Raw genomic sequence first — 18,540 nt, forward strand, 5'->3', positions numbered from 1 at the left:
TGCACAGAGCTGAGCTGGACGGATCTGTGGCTGCAGGGCAAGTTTCTGGTCTAAGCGCGTTTCAAATTTCTTGTCCCGCGACTCGGCAGCGGCAAAAAGGCTAAGAAAAAAAAAAAAAGGAAACTGCAACGACAAAACGGCAAAACGGCAGAAACTTTAATTAAAGAACACCATAAAAGTGTCGCCCGTGCGATCGTAATTATGAATTTAATCTCAATTAAAGCGTTTATCTTGATTTTGCATGTGGCCGGGCCGGGTCCAATGTGACTGGGATTGCGATTGGGACTGAAACTGTGCGACTGCGACTTCGACTGGGTCTCCGTCTCCATCTCCGTCTCTTGGCAATTTGTTTGCCCAACGGTTGGCCAGTGAATTTATTTGCATTATCCTGCTGGCCAGCGTCGCACGTTCCACTGGCCATGGATAAAATGCTGGTCACTATCGGAATAAGCCGGCGCCCGGCTTTTATTTGCTTGGACATGTGCAAACACCTTTGTTGCATTTAGCAGATAAACATTTTTCTATTTTCATGTGGCTGCCCAGCCAGTTATCAATTGGTCAAAGTTTTTATCTGCCGCTGCGCGTGTTTTTCCCTAAGAGTTGTGCATTTCAATTTGTCTTGAATCGATTAACTTGTTGCTGATTGTTGATCTGCGTTTAATGGCAGGGGAATCCTCGTTAGCGTTTTGAACAATCAGCTCTATCGATTATTATTTTTAATTGCAATTCAATTATAACAAAATGTTCCTCTTGTCTTTCACATGATTATATTATATTCCTGAAAGCTTGGAAAGCATAAAAATATATTTAATTAAAGTTAATCATAAAAGGAAAGTACTTGGGATGGAAATCGCTTTGAGTTGTTACTTTTTCCGGTATATACAAATATTTCCCATTAGGTTTCTCTTTCACATGTCTGCAGTATCGCATCGGCTTGCAGTTGAATTTGATTAGTTATATGCCAACTTAAGCATAAAATATGATCCCTGGCCAAGAGTTAACGGGCTCCAATTGGCTTTGACTTGGCCCGAGATCATTTATCAAAAGAATGTCCCGACGCACAGGAGACACCTACTCAGAAAGAGAGGCAAGATGGCAAACGAGAGAGATGGAGGCAGCCATAGAGAGCTGCTCAAACATACGATTATTGGCTTGTAATTTCCGACTATTAGTAACATTTTGCGATGACAACAAGCGCGGCATAAGCGATCAGAGGCGTGGGCTGAAAAACCCAATAGGAGGTCGTTCTTTATCAGACCCCCGTCTCTGGCGATTTTTCGCCCCCATCCCTGAAAAGGAACTGATGATGACTTCTTAGCTTCTTTATGGCAGAAATTTAGATTCTTAAGAATCCTTTTAAAATTGTTTTGAAATCTAATATTTTTAAATGTACTTGAAAAAATAAAAAAAAAATTGTTTTATTATTTTATTTTATTTAAATATTATTTTCTTTGTACAAAAGTATTCAAGTAAATGTCTCACTTGCTTAAAACAAATTTTTATAAAATCTTTTCTCTGTTAAGTAAATTGTAATATTTTCTTAAATTACTTTTTAGTTATTTATATTTTTTGTATATATTTTCCACAACACTGCTGTGGGAGGACCTGCCATTGGAAGATCTCCACGGCAAGCTGTGCAAATTTGACGGCAAAAATCAATTTGGAAACGATTTCGGAGGAGACGTGGGCGTCGCCCGCGAAAAGGAAACGCCAATATGACACGCTCACAGAGGAGGAGGAGGAGCAACTGGACTGACTGGGGCCAGGTCTGGTCTCATGTTACCACAAGTCGTCGGGCCGAGGCCCAGAGTCATAGCCAAAGCCACGGGCTAAGCCGGAGCATTAGCCAGCTATCGACGACGCTGACGGATGGCCAAGAGTCCGAGGAGTCGCAGCCGGCGGAAGATAAGCGCCGCCAAAGACAAATGCGTCTTGTGGGTTCAGAAAATCGCCGAGATTATTACGATTTTTCATAATAAATTGTGGCAAATCAGGCGCTCTGGCATTATAAGGCATCATTAACAACGACAACGACAACAAAGTCGCAGCGGGCGAGGCCCCTCCTCACCCCCTTCCCTCGCCGCCCTGCAAGGACCCTCTCTATCGAGGCGCAAGCTAACACTGTGTAGGCCAAAAGCGTTAACAAGTTGGGCCTATGACGTTGCAGGCGACTTTCGAAGACGCTAACTTTGAAACCAGTGAGGCGAAAACACTTGAAAAAAGGCTTCGTTTTTAAATTAAAACAAAAAAATTATGTTTTATTATAATTTTAAAGTTTATTTTATTAAAATTTTAGCAACGAGAGTTTTTATGAACATGGCAACATTTGCTTGTGAGGACATTTAAAAGTTTTTTATATATTAATAAATTTAGAATTTTAAATTGACAAAGCTTACCAAAAAAAGTAGTTCAATTTTCTTTAAAATTTCCTCACTAACTAAAAAGTTAATGATATTTGGGATACGAAAATTACATGATTTTGTTAACTATTAATTAATCATTAAAAACGTTGAATATAATTAAATCTTCTATTTTTCACAAGTTTTTATTAAAAAACAAAATATTTCGCAGTGCTTTGGGCCCAACAAGTGGGAAGTGCTTTTCGTTCCGTCCCATCCCGACCAGGTCCGCTCCACTGTGGTGCGTTGTGGTGCAGTGTGGTGCGGTCCGGCCAAAGATCAAGCCAGCACCACCAAAGTTGGCGCAGTGCGTGGCGCTCGTCGGCCTGCTGCGAATTTCTTTGATGTCCGATGCCAGCGAGCGGCCAAGTCGCTTATGAGCAGAATGTGTACGCGTTGATGACGCTGATCTGTGTGCAGCAACAACAATAACCAGAGCGTCGCATGTGCGCAACATCATCCGCATCTATTGGAGCAGAAGGAGTAAAACCCACCTAGGAACCCACTGCAGCGAACTCCACTGAACCCAACCCAAGCAAGTGTGCACTCAAGAAAAGATTGAAAAGTTATTAAATTTGTTTAAGACAATGGTGAATTAAAGTAGTCAGGGTTCCCCTTGTTAAAAGGCATTCTAACTTGTAAGGAAATCAATTTTTACTTATTTATATATTTTTTAAAAATGGCATAAAATCTTCAGATGAAAATACCTTTCTGTTCCACTTTTAATTCAAGTAAAGTTAAATTTTTTTCCTTTGAACAAATATTTAAAAACTAGATCCATCAGCTTATGCACTTTTCTGCTGGTGTATGACCAAAGAAAAAGCCAAAACGAGCCGACCATGTGCCGCATTTACTTGTCAATTTGTTTTTTGGTCAACGTTTAAATAATGAACTCATATTTGCAACTCGGCCCGCGACTCTGTGGCTGTGTTGCTGCACATGCGGCGCATGTCATGTTGCATTATGGCCGGCCAGTTGCCACATGGTCGCTGTTCGATGTCCCCCAGAAAAGGGGGTTGATAAGGGGGCGGGGGTTCCCAGAGAGGAGTGGGCCTCGCACTTGCTGTAACTTAATTCCAGGAAGGCTTTTGACCGCCCGCCCGCAAGACTAGGAAATGCCAACTCCCAAGTCCAGAGGGTGGCCGACTGAAAAGCACGAATGCCAGCGAAAAGGAGTTCATACGTAATGCGGTAAGGTGGTTGAGTTGGTGAACTGGGTGTGGTTCCAATGGGTCTGTCCATCCGGCAATTGAAAGTGCACGTGAGAGTCGAAAAGCAGAAGACCTCGGGGGAGATGTGTAAGGTGGATGGGTAGGAAAATGGCAGCGAAGTGAACCATGCATTACACACTTAAACCAAAAACATATACATATAAAATTCGTTTACATTTTGAACATCTTTGGAGTAAGGAAATGTACGAACTCTGTTAAATGATATTTCCTTTAAAAAAATTATTAAAAGTAAGACAACAAAGTATCAGGAGTAATGTACAGTTAAGGAAACTAAATTATCTACAAGGCCAAAAAAATTTATATAAACTAAGCCCTATAATTTAATGTTCAACTCAAGCTCAACTCTGCTCAATTATGTTTCCTCAAAAAAAATTAATAAAACTGAGACAATAAATAAAACGTTGTAGTAGTAAACAATCATGGAAACAACATTTTCTCTTAATCAAAAATAAAATGTATATAAACTAAGTCTTATACTTTATTGTCATGATAGAAAATCGTTACTTAAAAATTCTATAAAAAAACTAATTTTGAGGAACTTGTTATCTTTGTTCATATTTATTGTAGACAACTTTAAATTGGAAAATAAATCAAAGACGGAACTCCTTCAGTCCTTGGCGCCAGTTTCATTCACTTTTCGCACATGACAATTAATCCACCGCCAGATTGGTGGCAATGATATCCAAGCTCTGGCATTGAACTATATGGGGGACTCTATAGGGACCGCGGATCGAGAACCCGGGGCCATTGAAAAGCTCCATTGAAGTGGCGATACTATCGGGCGTCACCAGCGACGCCATCTCTGACAGATTCGACGTCTCTTTCGGATCGGTGGCAAGAAAATGAAAACATATGCACTGCATTCTCATAATTTTTATGCAAAGTCGCTGAAATAAAGAAATCAGTTGGGCAGCCAGAGCTTCGAGCTCGGGGGCGTGGGTGCATTGGTGCATTGGAACATTTTAAATTTCAATTTGTTAATGCGCGAGGAGGCTTGGACTTGGACTTGGAGTTGAATCTGAATCTGGGTATTGGGGCCCCTCGGTTCTGGGCTTGGCCACTTGTTTGCATCAATTTGAATTTTAATTGAAAATGCGGCGGGGTCTTGAAAATGCTAAGAACAGCACGCGAATCGGAGTCGGAACAGAAGACTGGCGCCAGTTGTCGGCCGACTCATGTGGGTGGCTATATAACTTCGATTCGAGCTGATTTACGGCAGTTGGTTCCGTTTAGCATTGGTTCTGCCTGCAGGTTAATGCAAATTGTCAGGGCTAAGCGAGCGAGTGCTAATTAATTAAGCTTTTCATATGTAAATGGCAAACATGAAGTGCTCTTATTTTCAGGTTGCGATTGTCAACCAATATATACTTAAATGCATCAAGAAAACCATATTTAATAAGAATAACCAAACTGTCTAGCTTATAAGTAGTCAGCTTAAAATATATTTATTTTTTTGAAAAAACTAATAGCTGTGGACTACAAAAACCTCATAATTTAGTATGATTGCTAATTAATTACTCTTTCGTATGTAAATGGATAATATAAAAACCCTTTTTGAATTTTAAAAAAGTGGCTCCTTTTTTGATTAATCGCGGTCGGATTCCGAGTCTAACCGCTTATCAAAACACCATCAGAATGTTCTGAAATATGCGTCCGCAGAAGGACCAAACAAGGAATAATATGCCGGACACACCCAATAAATTTCAAAGAATTCTCAATCCTTTTACCATTTCCAAAAACTCGATCCGGGGGGTTGCAACTGCACATCGGAACATCCAAACATCAGAACATCAGAACATCAGAAGTGTAGCGCTCAGGATAATGAACCCCCGATTATGGCCAGAAAGTGAAGCGAATGAATTCATTAGGGAAAACTGCCGGCCGACCGCTGGCCGTTTGGTCAAAAAGGGGCATTTGGCCAACTGTTGTGGGCCCGAGAAATTGATGAAAAGTGAGTGAGCCGGCGCAGCACACGAACGGCACACGAAGGACGTGGACATGAGCGTGTCGTGTTAATTGCCACTAACTATACTATATAAAGCGGGTCGGGAGCGGCGAGCCCTATCGACATTGTTTGCGGGGCGGACAGGACGGCCAGCCATGCCATATGGTGCCTTCCGAAGATGTATCTATTTTGGGCAGTGCTGGAATTAATTACGAGCTGACCAAAATGTGATCAGCGGACCGCCGACGAGCAGTGCTGCCCATAATGGGTTATGATTGGCGGTAAATACGGGTAGTTAAAATAGCTAAGCTTATCTTAATGTACTACAAAAATATAGTTTTTATCAGCTGAAATAATAATATTTAATTATTTTCATTTTAGTTCCTTGCTATCACATCATTTTATAAAACTAAATTGTGGTATTAAAAAAAAAGCTATTTTAAATGTATGACAAGAAATATATGATTTTTTTTTCTGCAGAAATAATATAATTTTCAAAGTATTTAAGTTCCTACAAATTACATATTTTCTACAATTTATAATATGAACTTTTAATTGTTATTCAAAAAGGATCCTAATTTTTGTGAATTAAGTTTTGTTATAAATAACAATAAGTATGTATTTATTTAAGTTATATATTTTGGACATGTTTAATTACTTAAAATTTGAACATATCCACCAGAAGATAGCCAAAATGGCAGCGCTGATGTCTACACCAACAGACTGGCCGCTGAATGGAAGTAGTCCTGCCACCTGATGTCTGATTTGATAGCCAAAAGGAAGACGCGCATTGGACCCTCGGGAACCGAATTTACGGTTTCACTTTCAGCGTTCAAATCAGAACAGGTAAACGTAGTCCGATGATAACCAGACGGCGGTTCAAGCCGACAGTTGTGCGTCTCGCCCCGAGATAAAGTTAATTGCCCGGCGTTTACAATCTGTTAGTTTATGGAGTGTTGCCAACACTTCTGTATCGTCGTATTGTCGTATCGAACGGCTCGTTTAATGCACTTCAGATCGCTCTTTATGGCGGAAACGGAAGAAAGTCTTTCTCCTCATGCATATTTCATTCGATCGATCTGGGTACGTCATTCTATTGGGGAGCTATCATAGATTCCCCGGTCCATTTGCATATCCAGCTAGCGATTGTCTACTACATGTGATCCAGACTCTGGATTCCACAGTTCGTCACGTGAGTCTTCTGTCGTTGTACAAAGTTCTTGAGCAAATGTTTTCAAAGATTTTCGATTGAGTTGAGGCTGTAGAAATATTTATATAAAATTGTGAAACAAATAATCCTTTAATGCAAACATGTATTTAAATTTTAAATTGTTTTATAATATTTATTTTCTTATCTGACTTGACTTTAATAATTTTTATATAGACTTAGATACGTAAATGGCAATATTAAATTCAAAACTTTTTATATACTTTTTATAAACTTTTTTAATTTTATCTCTCTGTCAAATTTGTTCAAGTGCTGTGCCTTTTATCTTGAAAACTTGAAATAAATCCCAACATTTTATGACAGTCTTAAAAAACCTTGTGATGGTGGGCAATGAACTCTGTTGTGAAATGCAGACTTATTTCAATTTTTAAGGGTCATCTAGGCTGTTTCTAATACACGGCGACACGAAAAAGTAGGCCCAGATGAATGAAGCTGGGGAAAGTCGCATGCATAAATCATTTTTCGGCATAGGCATAGTGGAGCATCGTCATCAAGCCGGCGAAGGGAGCTGGCTATTTTTGGACACCGAGTCGCATCTTTTGTAAATTTCCGAGAGGAATCGGCGGGTGGAGTACAATTCCCCCTCGATATATGGTATATTTGTAAATGCTACCGCATCGATTTGCGTGCGATGTGTGTCAAGTAGATGCAATCGCTGGGCGAAGTGAGCTCTGGATGGGATCGGATTGGAGAGGAGTGGAGTGGATTCGATTGGAATCGAATCGAATCGATTTGCCTGCAAATTAACGAATCGGATATGACCGGAATGGGAGAAAGGGGGGAGCGCTACTTTCTACCCTTTGACTGTACTTTATGCAATATTTATACCTGGATCGTGGCCCTTGGGAAATTCAAATTGCAGATGAGCCGCAGATGATTGCAGATGATCGCAGATGTCAAGCAGGAAGTGAAGGTAATTTTAGTGTGGCATATAAGGCGACTAATTAAGCGGAGACAAGACCAAATCATAACCACAATTAACCATTTGGCGAACATGTCACCGGCATTGGCAATCAGTGGGCCAGCCCTGGGGCGATCGTGGCCCCTTTCCCATTCCCTCTCCCGATTCCGATTCCAATCCCAATCCTGATCTCGGGATGATGGGCCTAGCAAACACAGAGCGAGATCTCAACTATAACCACCCATCGATCGGGCTTGTCGACAACTCAGAAGACCATCCAACGACAAGTAACAACATTTATCAACGCTCGCCGATCTACAGCAGTCCAGGCACGGCACGAAGACCACGAGGGGGTTAAGAGATGGTGCCTGGGTTATGGGAGGTGCTTTGGATCCGGCGATCTGGGAAATCTAGGGGTTCTGGGGGAAGCTGCGGCAGCTGGGCGATCTGCCTGCCTCATCATCAAGTTGATGGCCACAGGAGTCTCGAGTCCGCAGTCTCTTGACTGCACTTAGCGACTACTAACGCCAGGTTTCACCGCTCATGTAACTCAAGAATGCACTGCGAAAAAATCCATAGGAGTTACAAAAAAGAGAAAGACTTTAACAAAGAAAGAATTTTAACAATCTAAAATAAAATGTTTAAATAAAAACTAAACAAAGTTGTTAAAGGGAAAGACAAAGCAAAATAAACTTTTGAACTATTTGGTTTAGTCAAACACTCAGCAATCAAAATTCCTTAATTTTATAAAACTCCTTAATTTGATTAATGACCAAAACATGACCTGCCATATATAGTTAGAAAACAAATACCTAAAAATACATATATTATATATAGCTACTAGGTCAGTTTTAGGTCAGTTTTTTCTAAAATTAAGCATTTTTATTTTTAATTTAGGGAGTTTGGCTATCTAGGTTTTTTTTAAATAATAAATAATACAATCGAAACATTTTTATTTATATCATAATCTTAAATCGTAAATGAAAGAATGTACTTGCTTTAAACCAAAATTGTAGAATAATTATTAATTTACTTTGCAAATAGTATTTGAGAAAAATAACACAAAAATTGAATCAACATAGTTTTATTATATTATTATTATTATTTTATTATAATTTATATCAGATCAACAAAATATCCTTAGACCCCTTAAAAGTTTAAGCTTTGTTCTTAGTAATTTAAAGGTTTTGTTATACATTTGCCTAATGAGTTTGCAATTAAAGCCCCACTTTTTTAAGTGTGGGGAATAGAACCTATGCGGTCTGCGACTGGCTTTACAGTTAAGGTCGCTGATCGCTGACAGGTTGCCATCCGCGGTCCGCAGGCCGGTGTCGAATGCTGGGCACGATCATTTGCATGTGGCCTGGCATAAAGCATAAAGTTGAGCTCCGCTGGATGGCTGAATGACTGGATTTGTGGATGGATCCAATGCGATGCGAAGCGATGCGAAGCGATGCGATGCGATGGACAGTTGTCGTGGCTGTGCTGTCAGCCGGCGGCGCAATTTCTCTCCGGGATTTGATTTATGCCAAGCGATCGCACATCGCTCACTTGTCGGAGCTGGAGTTTGTGGATTTTCGGAGGCGGGGAGGCAAACTGGGACTGCAGATCTGCCGATCATATCTGCTGCTCCACATCAGCGCAGCGATTAAGCAATATGTAGTTTTTTCGGATCAGACTTACCCACACTTACACCCGCTTATCTGGCATCTCCCGGCCGCTTACGAAATCCGATTCCCAATCGAAATCGAAAATCGCTAGCTGGATGGCTGGCTGGCTAGCTGGCTGGCGATGTGTGTGCGAGTACCAAGATTAATGTTGATGCTTTTTCAATTACAACTCTGGCAGCATACAAATTTGGAGTAAAACGTAATCGCTCGTAATCTCAGACGTCCTAAACGACGACTTGGTCCACGATTCCTGCACTATACTCCTCGACTTGGCAACTCCTCGACTCCTCCACTCATCGACTGCTGGCTTTTCCACTGAGTGACTGCCTAAGTGGCTGCTGGCTGCTGAATGTTGGATGCTGGATGCCTGCGCTCGGATTGGATTTCCTAATGTTTGTTTTGCATGAGCTTTTTGTCTTGCCTCCTCTCTGGCATTTCTTTTTTTTTTATTGTATACCTTTGCTGTCGGTATTGCGATTTTAGGAAGAAATTTGTAATAGTCAAAGGTAAATAATAATACAAACTTATATCTATCCCTAAGATTCTGCTCTTTCCGGATGAACAAGGATCTAAAAATATTAAAAATTTTATAAATGGGTCTAACAAAAAATTTTTTAGAAGTAAGATCTGAACGAGTTAGAATAATTTACTTTAATAATTGAAAATCAAAAATATCAAATATTCAAAATATGTACCTATTTACATTATTTACATATTAAATTATGATTAACTTAGGTCTTAAACTTAAAGATTATATTCTACTCACTGTTTAATTTAAGCCAAAAATAAATTTTGTTTCAAGGAATGTATTTTACTAAAAAATGGAATAGTTCGGTAAGGGTACTAGTTTATCGGCTTTGGCAACACAACTATACTTTTCTAGTTTTTGTGTGCGCTCTGTGACATGCGCCGCTCGCTGATTGCCTGGCCTGCTCCTCCTGCTCCTCAGACTCCTTTGGCTCCTCCTGCTCCTCATCTGCCCCTCGGATTGCTTGGCAATTACAAATGCCGCAGCTTGTATCGCGGCCCGCCATCGATTTGTATGGCATGGAATGGGCCGCGGAATCGAAATCGGAATCGCATCCCATTCGAGGCTTCCATCGATCGCATCTCGTTTGCTTTGTCAATTGCAATTTGTTATCGCGTTGCCGGACTAATGGGGAGTAAGTCCCCGATCTCAGGTGGCTCAGGCTGGGATCGGATCGATTCCCGGCGCGGGATTTGCATTCATCCGAGCGCAATGAGCGGCTGACTTTTGTGGTCTGTGATTTTCCTTGGCTTCCCACTGCTCAAGTGATTAGCCGCAGGACAATGGCGAAAAAGGATGCCGCCGCAACAATGGGCGGAAGACATCACAGAAGTCGGTCGGCCCAGTAGGTCACTGGGTGAGCAGATCTTGGGCAGACAATCGGGCGACAGGTACATCGATCCTTGGACTCGATCTCCGGCATTGTCCTCCCCGCAAGGTGTTTCCTCAGCCTCGAGATGCATTGTGCCCGGTTGCATCTGTACTGCAGTTTTTTGCAATTGCACAAGAGACGCGCTCTGATTACCGAGGAACTGGAATGATTGGCCTTTGTCTGCACTGTATTCCTTCTGGGAATACGTTTTGTGGGCTGACTTATTTATGGCCAAAAGGTGTTGCTGCTGCAGCAAAATGTCGCTAATGGTTTGTCCCATTCCGATACACCCTCATTCGATTATTGCTGGTCTGCAGTCAGTTAACAATTGTCATTACTTAATATTTATTGTGTGGCAACAATTGTTTAAACATAATTTATAAAATTTTTAAAAATGAAACAGTTCAAAAATACAAATACACAGAAGGTTTTAAAAGATTTTTCATGAAATATAAAAACTGAACCACACTTATTGGGGCAAAAAATAGTACTCGTTTAAATCGAAAAACATTTTAAAAGAAGAATTAGTATTTAAAAAGGTTAAGTATTTGGTTGAACAAGAGAATAGTTGAAACATAAAACAGTAAATTTAATGTTTGATTTGTGCCATTTATTTTTTAACTTCAACAAAAAGTATTTGGGTTATTGTTTTGATTTTGGTAATTTATTTAAATAATTTATAAAAACAATTTAATTTCTAGTACTGGTTAGGTTTACAATTTTTTAACAACATTGTACAGATTGTTTAATTATAAATTTAAAATTACTCCACAATTTTTACTTCCTGTTGTGTTAGCATCAAGCTTTTAAAGTCTAAACACTCTTATCGTTATTAGTGAATTTTGAGTACGTGCCCAAGCTGGGGAATCCACCCATATCTGGGACTTATATTTCATACCTGTCCGACCTGGAGTCTTATCACCACACGGCTCTAATCAAACATTCAGATAAGCCTCGATGGGTTCTCGGTTCAGAGCATGCTTCGATGGTAATCCAATCCAATCAGGACCTCAACTACCGTCTGCCATGTCAATCAGCACTCGATAAGAAGCCGTCGCTACGTTTATCACCTGCAGTCCGCAAGTCCTTAGTCCTTTAGTGTCCTTTGGGACTCGGGACGCATGCGCCGAGATCCGCTCGGCAAATATGCTGGCAAAGGATTGTTCGTAAAGAAAAACGTGGAACGGTGTCGGCAGTGCCAGCTAATTAAATATTTGCATTGGCAAAAGGTGCAAATCGGGGACTGATATGAATTGATATTATTGGGGGCGGGTTAAAAGGAAGTCCCCGAAATGGAAAGTGTATGACAAATCGGTTCCCTGTTTGCACATGCCAAAGGTGTTTTCTCCGAGAATTCGATATTGCTATTGTTGTGATTCCTGTTTTCCGAGAGGGTTGGCGGAAATTGTCACAAAATTTGAGCAGGGAAAGGTCCCCAAAATGCGGATGTTTGGTTTCCTGTTAATTATTCGAATAGAAATGTGAAAATATGTTTCTAAACAGAGAAATTAGTTTTCTATTTTTATATTTATAATAAAAATTTAATTTTAATAAAAATCGCCATTAAATTGGCTTTTATTTTTGACGACTTAAATAAAGACTTTTTGTTAGCCATTAACTTGAATTTTTAATCGTTTTTTTTTTTATATTTTTGCCTGTAAAGATTTTCAAGTGTTGAAAAATAAAGACTGTTAAAATTTCTTTTCCGATTTGTTTTATTTTTATAAAAATATTCATTCGCTTAAAACTAGGAATAATCTTAACAACAGTTGGCTTAACAGTAGTGAGCATACATAAATAAGGATAATAATTAAATGAATAGATTTGGTCAAATGCTGCGTGTGACAATGAGGCAATATACATGATCTTAGCCTACGAAACTACGACTGAAATAAATATAATAATAGTAGCACCAAAACCGAATCGACTTAGTACAAGCTAATCTTAGTTATTGTCTGTTTGTTTGGTCTTCGCCAGCGGAATGTGTGTGTGTTGAGTGTTTGCCAATGGGTTCTAGCGTTGAGAATCCTACGCAATGGTGATGGTGCAGTTGGAGCTGGAGTGCTTGTTCAGGAGCGACATCCGCGAGAAGGACTTGTGGCACACCTGGCAGGCGTACTTCTTCACGTCCACGTGGGTCTGCTGATGGGCCCGCAGGTTGGAGCGGTCGGCAAAGGATCGCGGGCAGTCGGGGCACTGGAAGGGCTTCTCGCCGGTGTGGGTGCGGATGTGGCCCTGGAGCAGCCATGGCCGCGAGAAGGCCTTGCCGCAGATGGGGCACTTGCAGGGCAGCGTGTGGGTGCGGATGTGCATCTTCAGTGCGCCGATGGTGGTGTACAGCTTGCCGCACTCCTCGCAGGAGTGCGTCTTCTTCTCCTGATTGCACTCGGCCGCCGGACAGTGGAACTGGCGGTGCTTAGACAGACCCATCGATGTGGAGTACATCTTCTGGCACTCGTCGCACTTGAAGCGGTAGTTCTTGGCATGATTGGCCGCCACACTGGCCGACGAGGCACTCATGGCCGGCGAGTAGGAGTATCCCGAGGAGCTGCTCACACTCGCTCCACTGCTGCTCGACTTGGCCTCGTCAAAGAGGTGGAACAGAGCCGGCAGCGGAATGTCGTTCCTCACGGACAGATCCTCCGGCTCGGAGCCGGCTTCCAGATCGGATCCCGGACTGGAAGGCGGCGTCATCTGCTGGTGATAGCTGTACACCGACTGGGGTGAGGCCATCGAGCTGGCCATCGAGCTGGCCGGCGAGGGATAGGCGGCCAAGTGGGGCTGGTAGCTGCTCCACAGCGCCGAGATGGGATTGCAGCCGGCGGCCATCACAAAGGCGGACTGGAAGGGATTAACCAAGGTGCTGGTGGTGGTGTAACCCGTAGTTCCTGCCGTCAGGCCACGCATATGGATGTCGGTGGGCTGGTAATCCTGGGCTTCCGCCGGCGGCGACAGCAGGCACGACGAGTTGGAGATCCTTTCCGGTGTCTTCGACAGATTCAGCACATAGTCACGTTTCGGTTCGGGCTGTTCGGCGTAATCCTGAGACTCCTCTTCGCGTCCCCTTTTCAACGAAAGATCCTGTGGCTCATCTTGGGCAAACTGCGAGTCCTTGGTCAGAGCCAAGGCCTCCGTTTGCGGCAGACGCTCCTCCACGAAGACAATGGGGCGCTTCTTCAGCGGGCAGCTCTTGTAGTTGGCGGCCATTTTCAAAGTTTGTCAGCGTTTAAGTTTTAATTTCCGGCACTGATCGAGATCAGTGTATTGTATATATATCGAGAGGGATCGGATGTTTGAGTTCGAGATCGAGTTCGAGTTATAGAGCGGTGGTTGCGTACTCAACGAGAGCTGAGGTGGCTGTGACAGGTCGAGTGTCGAGCACGCTCTTTTATACCCCGAGCTCTGCGCCGCCTCTGCCGACGTCGCTGCCGCCATTTGGTGGTGGTTCTTCTTCGACAACAACAACAATATACAGCACACACACGTGTGCGCTGCTACCTAGCGCAACAACAACAACAACAACAATAGTACTTTTCCCATACCCTTATTGCGTATTTCCCTCACTACCTGCTCTCTCTTTCTCTCCATTTGTCTACCTTTCTCCCTCTCTCGGAAGAGCAGGCGCAGGCGCACCCTCCCAGGAATCCCGATCTCGATTCCGATCCCCCTATAAGTTATGACAGCTCTGCTGGCTCTCCAATTTCCCGGGATATCCACAATGTGCACAACCCACCCGTAATAACTCCTGCAGGTTCGGAATGCAAGTTACACTATCGTTTCCCTAGCCCTCGATCCCCTAAGTAATTTTCTATTTTTAAGCACGAGTCAAATTGGACTCCTAGTATACTATGTATTTTTTGGGGTGGTTTCAGCACTTAGATCGAGGGCTTCGAGTACATCTGCCACGGGGACTTCGTTTACTTGTAGATGGGGAGTGGGAGGCAGTTTTGAACCTGAGCGACACGGACTGACAAAACTGACACCTTGGCAGAGAGGTGTTCCAAAAATAACACTGATAATGAGCCGAATTCCGAGCACCAAGTGTCAACTCGGGGGTGTACTCCACGCTGACTTATGGATCATCTCCAGTGGCTCATTGGCAGCGATCGATGGGAGTTTGGGGTGAAGATTTCCCGGGGATATGGACTCCTGTCATTAATTAACCAGGAAGAATCTGACGGATCATATCAAGTCTCCTATGAGCTTACCTTTGGTCCTTGGGTTTTTCATGTTCCCACGAAATTTCTGAACTAAACTGAAGACATTTTGATTATTTTTTTTTTAAACAAATTCAAGAAATTTTTAAATAGCAAAGAAATTGTAATTTTATTTTGTAAGATAACTATATTCCTAGTATTAAATTATAATATTATTTTATAAAAACATGAAGAGATATATAATAACACATTTATAGCTTATACATTAAAATTTATTTTTATAAGATTTCTTATATGTTGTTTTCACCAAAACCCATTTTTAGAACGTTTTTGCTGACTTGACCTTAAAACATAAATTTAATTTATACATTCTTACCAATTTCTACTCAAACTTTAAGAATATGTTCGTATTAGTTTGTAATTAGTTTAGTTTGTAATATATTAGTTTGTAATTCCTTAGCTTTGCATTTTAATAATGAGTCAAGTTTATAGAGTGTTCATCCAAACAAAACAATTCATAACTTTTGGATATCATTGTTTATATATCAAAAAGATAAAATATTATAAGTTCCCTTTTGCTATTATCTTTTAAATAAAATAAATTATACAAAATATTGTATACAATATTTATAAAATATAAATGTTTCCCACCCTTCCGCTTTCCACCTCCCCTGACCTTTGACTCGCTGCCTCGTTGCGCACACACGTCTTTCCCACCGAGCACCTCCAGACTTTTTCGCCACCCCTCCAACGATCGCGGGAAACTTTCCCAACTCCCACTTCCACTCCCGCATGGAGGCAGATAGCCAGACTCCGTGCCCGGAAAAACAGACAAGCCCGCATAGCAAAAAAAAAAAACCAGGCGCGATGGTAAAATGGGAAAAAATCCACAGCAAACCCAAAAGTTTTGATAAACCCAAGAGGTGACAAAAAATTCCAACGCGGAATTCCAATTCCCCGCGATCCTGCGACCAATGGCGTGAGGGAAAATTGGGAAATGTCGAGCCAATAACCCAGCCGCGTTTCCATTTTGTACTTCCCTGCGATGGATTTCCCTTCGACAACTCTCCGGATGTGGATCAGCGCTGGATTTAAAGTAATTTCCCAGCTTATCCAATTACGCAGTCAGCGAAACTCAAGCAAAACACGAGAGTGGGAAAACTGGCTGGGGGTTTTCTATATGTCCATCCTACCTGGTGGGTCATCCCGGCCACCTCGGTTATTACGTGTGTGTTATTCCGCCATGGCATATCCAGGCATCCAGGCACTACCTAATGATCACCGTGCCGAAATCGCGGGCCACGGAATTGCCCGCAGGACATCGCGGATAACCCGGCGGTCCTCATTCATTCCGCGGGAAAATCCGCACTTGTCGTCCGCGCATTGTGCCCAAAGTACCTGACTTGCCAAAAATCCCTGGTTGGGTTGGTCCGCTCATTAGCATTAGGTAGATGCTTGAGCGGCAAGTATTTTCCACTTCATTCATTAACTCAATATTTTGCGGGGAAAACCCTTTTGGGGTCTCTACTTTTCCACTTCCCTGATTCGCTCGGGATTTCTGCAGGTGCTCAGCTGCTTTTCGATTTTCCCGGGCCTGGTTATTTTTGTCGATTTTTGCTCGACAATGGGCCCGTCCCATTTTTGCACCTTGTCCTGGCTCATTTGTTGTAGCTGACAATGAAGAGGGAACACAAGGATCGACATAGTTCAGTTGGCATTGTTCGAAGAGGAGCCAGACGATATTGTAAATCGCACTGCAAAAAGAATTGGGTCGACGAGGAGGGGTAGAAATGGCAAAAAGAGATTGTGGAGAAATGATGGAGAAAATAAAAAATAATTAAAGTAAATTTGAGAAATGGTTCAAAACTTCTTTGACTTTTGAACACTAGAATTTGTTGCTTACTTAATTATTACAGTTTAATTAAGCTATGAATTATATTAAGGCATTTCTTAAAATACTCATGTAAACTTTTGTTTAAAACTAAATAATTTATAATAAATTTAAAGTTAGTGTAATACCAACCACTTTTTTTAATCACATCGGTTTTTCTTAGGCCGTAATATGAAAATGTTTATGTAAAACTTTTTATCATTATGAGAAGTTTGACAAAAACTAAAATCAATTAATTTTAAGTTAATGTATTAAATAGAATCAATATTTTCATTCCTGGTAGTATATTTAAAATATATAAATGTTGCAAATATTATGTTAGGAAATCTGGTGAAATCTGGATATGTTAATATATTTTATGTTTTGTGTCTTCCAATCTTACATCTCTCAGTTAACATATCTCCTAAGGATCCCGTAACTGTTTTTCCAGCTTTCAAGTCCTAGTTTTCCCAACTCAACCCCCACTCTTTTCACGATCCAATAGTTCCATCATAACCTAACAGTATCTATGGCTCACCTGGCCCGGTGCACCTTTTGCAAAAAAAAAAAAAAGTAGAGAAGGTAAAAGAAAGGAACGAACATTAAGGATACCACCAAGGAAAACAAACTATGGCCCAAGATATACGATGTGTGATCTCGTTGACAATGAATTGTTGATTACTATACTTTTCCCCAGGTCAGGACGACTGCAGCTCCCGTTGTTGTTGTTTCTGATTCTCCTCTCCGTTTTTTTTCTCTTTTTTTTGGCACGAAACAAAGGAGCTGCGATCCATAAATCGAAGATCGGAGAAGCAGGGAAAATCACTGCCACGGGCTGTGTGTGTTGTGTGTGTGCATTGCACAATCAATAGGTTCGCGACACAATGGCCGAACAGTGAAGTAAATGTTTTGAAAAGCCAGCGAAAGGAATTGCTTCCCGGAATCCAGCGACGAAGCCGGCGTATCAATGTCCTTTAGCCAGAAGAAATCAAAAAGTTGGATCACCTGGCCGTATCTGTCGATTGGCGATTATGTGCGGGTTCCATCGCTACCTGTGGCCCATTGTTCGCTCCGAATTGTGAATTGTGAATGACCCCCGACCCCGATGGGTCTGAAAATCCAGACAGACCCCAAAACTTTGCTCTATTGTCGCCCGCTTTGCACTTGTGGCAGCTGCCTTGACTTCCAGTCCTTGATTCCCCCTTGGATATTTCATTTTTTTAAAGGTCCTTTGCAGGTTTCGCGCCTATTCACGGTTCGTTATCCTGTCAATGCAGTGCCGGCACTACGAGTCCTGCCCTGTCCTATCCTGTCATCATCCTTGCCCCCAACTCTCCATTATCCTGCTAGGACTAAGCTGATTAGGGGACATCGCGTGTGTCCTGCTTGTTGGCCACACTAAACACTCTGTTTAGCCTATTACACGTGTCTCCCAAACGAAGTGTGTAAATATTATTTAATTATGTTGCGGTGATTATGGACTACATGAAAAAAGGGAGAGGTTTTTTGTGGAAATGGTTAGCAGGGGTTGTAGGTTTTTATTTTTTAAGGATAATGGTTTCCGCTAGGAAATGGTTCCAACATATAGGACGCCATTTTTAAGTTGTAATTTAAGAGATAGTGCTAAAACATTATTTAAAAACTACTTTTATACACAAAATATAATTTGCTATCTTTGCAATTTGCAATTGCAAGGTAAAATAAATTGATGATATATTAATTTTCTTAATCTATGAAA

General features: G+C 41.6%; 1 protein-coding gene across 1 annotated transcript; it reads right to left on the minus strand.

Moving 5' to 3' along the window:
- Positions 1-12,478: 12,478 nt before the first annotated feature.
- On the minus strand, positions 12,479-14,123 carry LOC128261866 (protein snail). The gene has a single exon (XM_052995782.1). The coding sequence runs from the start codon at positions 13,980-13,982 to the stop codon at positions 12,804-12,806; it is 1,179 nt and encodes a 392-aa protein (XP_052851742.1). The 5' UTR covers positions 13,983-14,123; the 3' UTR covers positions 12,479-12,803.
- Between the last annotated feature and the right edge of the window lie 4,417 nt (positions 14,124-18,540).

This window comes from Drosophila gunungcola, unplaced genomic scaffold (genome assembly GCF_025200985.1).
Source record: "Drosophila gunungcola strain Sukarami unplaced genomic scaffold, Dgunungcola_SK_2 000001F, whole genome shotgun sequence".
Taxonomy (NCBI): Eukaryota; Metazoa; Arthropoda; class Insecta; order Diptera; family Drosophilidae; genus Drosophila; species Drosophila gunungcola.